Genomic DNA, 7,757 nt, shown 5'->3' on the forward strand with positions numbered 1-7,757 from the left:
TCACGGGATCCTGCATAGACTTCAGTGTTGTGCTATTACACATGCAAAGACGCCAGATGGTGAGAGTCTCCATAAACGTACCACACTAAAATGCTGGGGGACATAATTTGGTCCTGGTATGGAAATGGGTTTCATTGTAGGGTTAAAAAAAGGCAAAGAAGGAAAGGGGGATGTATGTGGGGGCTTTATTGGCAACATTTTTGTTTTTACTGTAATTTCATGGGGTGAGGAAATGAGAAATTCACCATCAGAGAAGTGACAGATTGGCTTTCACTTAACACAAGTATAACTTATTGTTAAGTTTTAGTCAAACAAATATTTAAAAATACTAATTTTAGTTAACTAAATAAAAAACACTGGGGTTGGTTATCAAAGTTGTGCACAGATTTAAAACAGAAAGAGTTACCAATGAAATGTGACTGTGTGCTCCAATGTCTTCCATGATGATTGTTCCACTTTTAGCTTTGAAATCTAAGCTACAAAATCACATTTAATACCAAAATTTGGTATAACACTCATCTGATCCGGCTTTAAAATAACCTTACATTTAGCATCTGCAGTAATGTTATAACCGGACAGATACCGCAAAATATACAAATCTACTTTAGTCATAACCCCTTAAGGACCAAACTTCTGGAATAAAAGGGAATCATGACATGTCACACATGTCATGTGTCCTTAGGGGGTTAAACAGAAAACTTAGGTGTAAAATACAAATTTTCTTTGTTACGAGTTGAAAATATTCTAAACTGACATAAAAAACCTGTGACTGCAAAATTTAACAATTCTAGGTCAGGCACTTTGCTTATCTGTTTTAAATGCCATTCCAGAAGGCTGCATACTGCTTATTCAGCAATTGCCATAGATCTGTCTCTACTTTAAAGGGACACTATAGTCACCTGAACAACTTTAGCTTAATGAAGCAGTTTTGGTGTATAGAACATGCCCCTGCGGCCTCACTGCTCAATCCTCTGCCATTTAGGAGCTAAATCCCTTTGTTTATGAACCCTAGTCACACCTCCCTGCATGTGACTTGCACAGCCTTCCATAAACACTTCCTGTAAAGAGAGCCCTATTTAGGCTTTCTTTATTGCAAGTTCTGTTTAATTAAGATTTTCTTATCCCCTGCTATGTTAATAGCTTGCTAGACCCTGCAAGAGCCTCCTGTATGTGATTAAAGTTCAATTTAGAGATTGAGATACAATTAAGGTAAATTACATCTGTTTAAGAGTGAAACCAGTTTTTTTTTTCATGCAGGCTCTGTCAATCATAGCCAGGGGAGGTGTGGCTAGGGCTGCATAAACAGAAACAAAGTGATTTAACTCCTAAATGACAGTGAATTGAGCAGTGAAATTGAAGGGAAATGATCTATACACTAAAACTGCTTTATTTAGCTAAAGTAATTTAGGTGACTATAGTTTTCCTTTAAATTGAGACAAAATATTCAATATTTTCTTCTCTTATGTTCTTTTTTCCTTTTGGGAGGAGGGGTATATTACACAATCCTACCATAATAAATATTTAGAATCTTAAAAAAAAAGGGATAGGAAACAGCACGTGCAACCACCCTGTGTCTCTAACAATTTACACCGTATCCAACAACTTCTAGAATGTGTGTGCCCATGGATTTCATAGACTTTAGGGTTATGTCAATGACATGTCATTAACAGCCAAGAAAGTATAAAAAAAAAAAAAAAAATTCAGAGCTATACAATATTTTAACAAAAAAAACACTGACTTGTAGCCTCATATTAACAGGTGGCACTTTATGCTGTATTGTTCACCATTTGGCTACCACTATTTGAAAAACAAAGTGTAGTCACATACATCATCATCTAAATGTTGATCACAGTAAACTTAATGCTCCAATACATTAGTTTCATAAGGATTACCACTTTTGTTCCTGGAACACTTACAGTTGCAAGAAAAAGTATGTGAAGCCTTTGAAATGATATTGATTTCTGCACAGATTGATCATAAAATGTGATCTGATCATCATCTAAGTCACAACAATAGACAATCACAGTCTGCTTAAACTAATAACACACAAATAATGAAATGTTGCCATGTTTTTATTGAACACACAGTGTAAATATTCACAGTGCAGGTGGAAAAGGTATGTGAACCCCTAGACTGGGATGGCATCTCCAAGAGCTAATTGGAGTGAGATGTCAGCCAACTGGAGTCCAATCAATGAGATGAGATTGGAGGTGTTGGTTACACAGTTCTGGGTTTGCTTTTCACAAGTAGCATTGCCTGATGTGAATGATGCTTCGCACAAAAGAGCTCTCAAAAGACCTACGATTAAGAATTGTTGACTTGCATAAAGCTGGAAAGGGTTATAAAAGTATCTCCAAAAGCCTTGTTTGTTCATCAGTCCACGGTAAGACAAATTGTCTATAAATGGAGAAAGTTCAGCACTGCAGCTACTCTCCCTAGGAGTGGCCGTCCTGTAAAGAGGACTGCAAGAGCACAGCGCAGACTGCTCATTGAGGTGAAGAAGAATCCTAGAGTGTCAGCTAAAGACTTACAAAAGTCACTGGCAAATGCTAACATCCCTGTTAGCGAATCTACAATACGTAAAACGCTAAACAAGAATGGATTTCATGGGAGCATACCACAGAGGAAGCCACTGCTGTCCAAACAAAACATTGCTGCACGTTTACAGTTTGCACAAGAGCACCTCGATGTTCTACAGCAGTACTGGCAAAATATTCTGTGGACAGATGAAACCAAAGTAGAGTTGTTTGGAAGAAACACACAACACTATGTGTGGTGAAAAAGAGGCACAGCACACCAAGATCAAAACCTCATCCCAACTGTGAAGTAGGGTGGTGGGGGCATCATGGTTTGGGGCTGCTTTGCTGCGTCAGGGCCTGGACGGATTGCTATCATCGAAGGAAAAATGAATTTCCAAGTTTATCAAGACATGCAGGAGAACTTAAGGCCATCTGTCTACCAGCTGAAGCTCAACAGAAGATGGGTGTTGCAACAGGACAATGGCCCAAAGCATAGAAGTAAATCAACAACACAATGGCTTAAACAGAAGAAAATACACCTTCTGAAGTGGCCCAGTCAGAGTCCTGACCTCAACCCAATTGAGATGCTGTGGCATGACCTCAAGAAAGCGATTCACACCAGACATCCCAAGAATATTGCTGAACTGAAACAGTTCTGTAAAGATGAATGGTCAAGAATTACTCCTGACCATTGTGCACGTCTGATCTGCAACTACAGGAAACGTTTGGTTGAAGTTATTGCTGCCAAAGGAGGTTCAACCAGTTATTAAATCCAAGGGTTCACATACTTTTTCCACCTGCACTTTGAATGTTTACATGGTGTGTTCAATAAAAACATGGCAACATTTAATTCTTTGTGTGTTATTAGTTTAAGCAGTGATTGTCTATTGTTGTGACTTAGATGATGATCAGATCACATTTTATGACCAATTTGTGCAGAAATCCATATCATTCCAAAGGGTTCACATACTTTTTCTTGCAACTGTAGATGTAGAGAGGAACTTACTCTAGATCTTGCTCATCCACAAATCTGTTTGCCTGTCCAAGAGGTATGCAGGTTGTTGTTGACTGCAGACTTTAAAGTACTGCTTACACATTGCAGTGCCAGGATCACGGTGAGGGATGGTGGCTTACTGTCAGCTTAATATATTCTCTGTCTATGTATGAACTGCTGTTGCTCATCTCTGTTAAACTGTGGCTGTACCTGCAAGTGAGGAAACCCCCATGCACTCAAAAGGTGCAGTTGAAAATTATTTTAAAACATGCACTGTCAATATGACTGCTTGGTAGGTGGGGGCTTCTTTCAGACAAAACAACTTCATAGACACCACTGGACCGTGCCAACCGTGCATCATCTTGATTCTCACTTGTCAGTGGATAGTGGGCAATGTGGAAGCTTTTTAGCACCGAGATTATTATTTTATTATTTATATAGTGCAATCAGATTACGTAGCGCTGTACAATGGGAGATAGACAAGCTATAATGTACATGACAGATTCTGCATGTAGTTACAATCCTAAGCAGCAAGCACCATTTGCAACTGCTATTCTTGAAGGAGCACACCATGAACACAGAGTGCTGTAGGTTTTTTTTCGACCCCAGGATAACTGTAAAACAGTTTGATCTTGACCTGGCTCTGTCAGACACAGCTCTGCTAAAGTGGAATTTCATACCTCTGCACTAGCATACAAACCGTGGACATTATTTACTGAATGAAACTGGAAATTAAATGATATGTTTTGGAAACATAGCCATAGCCACCAAGCTTACACAGATAAGAGGATTCACAAATGTGAAACTTGCATGAGCTATAAGTCAGCATTAGATACAAATAAAACAGAGCCAAAAGAAACCAGTACTATTTATATGCAACATTTCCCCACACTATATAGAATGAGAAAAGAGACTATTCCATTTCTGGGGGATCTTGATCTTTTCAAGTCAGGTTTCAGACGCCGCCATAGCACAGAAACAGTGCTATTTGGATTGCTAAATAATCTCCTTAGGGCAAGAGACAAAGGTGACTACTCAATCCTAATCCTTCTGGATCTCTCAGCTGCATCTGACACCATTGACCATAGAATTTTAATAGAGCGCTTGCAACACATCTGTGGTCTAGGAGGCACAGTCCTTAACTGGTAGATCACAGAAAGTAACATCAGGATCAAGCCTATCGGCACCAACAGAATTGGCCTGCTGAGTTCCACAAGGATCCATCTAGTCTCCCATGCTATTCGCAGTTTATCTTGCTACCACTAGGGGACATGATCAGGCGACATGACCTAAGATATCACTGCTATGCTGATGACACACTACTCTACTTCTACTTTACTACAGACCCACCATGCCGCATCAACAGTTGTTTAGCAGACCTCATAGAATGGATGAATGCTAGCTGGCTAAAAGTGAACCCGGACAAAACAGAAGTTACTCTTGTGTGAGGGGACCCCAGGCAACAAAAATATCCCATTATCACCCAACTGGACTGGAGCTTGGATGCTCTGTACTCATTAGTTCATCAGAGGTACGAAACCTGAGTGCTGATTAACTCTGGACTATCATTTAAATGGCAGATTTCCTCCATAATAAAATCTGCATACTTTCATCTGAAAAACATAGCCAGGATGCAACACTTAATTCCACCGGATGATATGCCAACATTAATCCATGCATTTGTATCCTCTTGGCTAGATTACTGCAATGTACTTTACTTGAGCCTCCCAGGAAAATAACTCCATCGCCTTCAGACTGTACAAAATGCAGCAGCCAGATTACTGACCAATCAAACTCGCTCCTGTCACATAACAACTGTTCTCCATTTCCTGCATTGGCTTCTAATTAAATGGTGAACATATTTTAAAATTGGCCTTCTAACCTTCACAGCCTTAAACAATCACGGCCCTCAGTACTTGAAAGAGCTCCTCACAGCCTATATTCCATCTTGTTCACTTTGGTCAGTCATCAAAACCCTCCTGTCAGTGCCCAGAATAAAGCTAAACTCAGGTTCCAGGGCATTCAGCCACGCTACCCCACCATCCTTACAGACTTGACTCACCTCTTCCATCAGGCATTCAGTCCACTCATCTGGCCATCAGAAACTCCTAACTTTTATGTCTTTGTGTTTGTATATTTGTAAAGTGCTTCGAGTCTCACCAGGAGAAAAGCACTACAATTTTTTAAAATCGCAAATTATTCTTATGTAATGCCATTGACAATGCAGCGTCTCATGGTGGACACTCAGTGCCTTTGCCTACAAAGCACCCCATGCCATTCACTGTCTACACTACACAGCATCCCATGCTAGTATACGTCTGTTAGTCCACCCACTGTAGATCGCTGCAGAATTTGTTGGCAATTTATAAATAAAAATAACAATAGTGCCTTGTTGTGATCATTCTACTCCGCTGCCTAAGCAGAAGTCATGCCAGGCCCTCAGCAGTGCCCTGTGCTGGTTTCTCTGCTAAATCAGATCCCCATGCATTTCACTGGGCGAGCGCTAGGCTCCTCCGGACGCAGCGCTAGGCTCCTCCGGACGCAGCGCTAGGCTCCTCCGGACGCAGCGCTAGGCTCCTCCGGACGCAGCGCTAGGCTCCTCCGGACGCAGCGCTAGGCTCCTCCGGACGCAGCGCTAGGCTCCTCCGGACGCAGCGCTAGGCTCCTCCGGACGCAGCGCTAGGCTCCTCCGGACGCAGCGCTAGGCTCCTCCGGACGCAGCGCTAGGCTCTAGATTCCTCAGGCAGGCATGGATGTATTTAGCCCTACTAGGCCCTTACATAACAGCAAGAATACAGGTAATAAGTGTTGGTTTACAGCATGTTTCCAGTCAAAATGCCAATCACTAGGATTTGTTTTACTCGGTACAGACAAGCTTTGTAAATTGCTATGAGATTTGTGTAAGCAGTCTGTGTGCATCGCAGATATCTACCTACACATCGCTAATTATTACAACCTGGAGGCCTCCATTTACACAACGAGGCAAATCATAGACCTAGAAAGACTACGAACCCCAGCACACCGCCCTCCACACACAGCGCATCCCGTGCGACCTGTTTAATACATTTACAGGGATAGGCAACCTTCGGCACTCCAGATGTTGTGGACTACATCCCCCATAATGTTCTTACACCCATAATGCTGGCAAAGCATCGTGGGAGGTGTAGTCCAAAACATCTGGAGTGCCGAAGCTTACCTATGCCTGACCTACATCATTACACCATACTCTGTGAGCACAGCTCTCCATCCGGGCCTGGCAGCCTTCCTCACCCAAAATCTCTCTCCCCCTCTCTCTATACCCGGTGTAGCTCCCTCCTCCCCCAGTGTCCCGGTGATAGCCGCCTGCCTCGCTGTGGATGTCCGGCCCGGGGGCCTAGGCCGAGCAGTATGAATGCCTGGCTGCCCTCCCTCCTCCCCCCGGGCTCTGAGCGCAGGGAATGCTGACAGTGTGGTTACCTGTCCTCTCCCTTGTTTTTCTGTTTCTTGCCCATGCTGAGAGTCGGTCACCCACCGCGGGTATACTGTGACTGTACCGGCTATTACACCTCGCTGCATATGGTGAGCACAGGCTGCTGCTGCTGCTACTGCGGCTCCGCCCACTACACAACACGCACGCGCGTGACCCCCTGACCTCACTGCGTCACCGCCTCCGTCCTGTGTTCCAGCCAACAGAAGCGCAGTACGCTTTCCAGCTAACGCGGTGACGTCAGACTGTGCGTAAAGTGTTTCCCACTGTGCTCTGCGGAGCGGACCAAACACTGTTTTGACACTCGGTGCGGACCGTACGGGCGGCACAGCCTCCATCACGGACTATGACTCCCATCACGGCGTGCCCATTTATTATAAGTGATGGGAGTTACAGTCCGATCCTAGTCTAGCTTCCAATAAAGCCTCCCCTGCCATGTGTCCTATAGTAACACTGACACCGCGCACTGCTTGCACCCCGCCCGGGCTATGTCCTACAGTGTGCCGGACACAGTCACTGGGCCGGCCGGGCTGGGAGTTTAGAGCATTATATTGAAGTAATATCACCAGGGCCATGTGACTACAGAGTGTTAAACACCAGAGACATGGCTGTGAGAAACGCTGCTCACATCACTGCTCTCAGTATAATCCCGATCCACACACAGCCCTGCGCACACCTACACCAGGGCTGCCCGGCAATCTACTCTAAATATCACCAGCCTCCCCGCTGGCTCACACTCTATGCCTATGGTAACCCTGGTAACCAGGCGACAATGAGC

The 7,757-nt window shown here is 43.7% G+C and overlaps 1 protein-coding gene across 2 annotated transcripts in view; it reads right to left on the reverse strand.

The window, feature by feature from the left end:
- EIF5B (eukaryotic translation initiation factor 5B) overlaps positions 1-7,134 on the reverse strand; it is a 37,090-nt gene extending 29,956 nt beyond the window's left edge. For both annotated transcript variants that reach the window (XM_063458832.1, XM_063458821.1), the window contains exon 1: positions 6,970-7,134. In XM_063458832.1, the coding sequence (XP_063314902.1) occupies positions 6,970-7,004 (35 nt within the window). In that variant the 5' untranslated portion in view covers positions 7,005-7,134. The remainder of the gene's footprint in view (positions 1-6,969) is intronic.
- Positions 7,135-7,757: the final 623 nt, after the last annotated feature.

Source organism: Pelobates fuscus, chromosome 1 (genome assembly GCF_036172605.1).
Source record: "Pelobates fuscus isolate aPelFus1 chromosome 1, aPelFus1.pri, whole genome shotgun sequence".
Classification (NCBI taxonomy): Eukaryota; Metazoa; Chordata; class Amphibia; order Anura; family Pelobatidae; genus Pelobates; species Pelobates fuscus.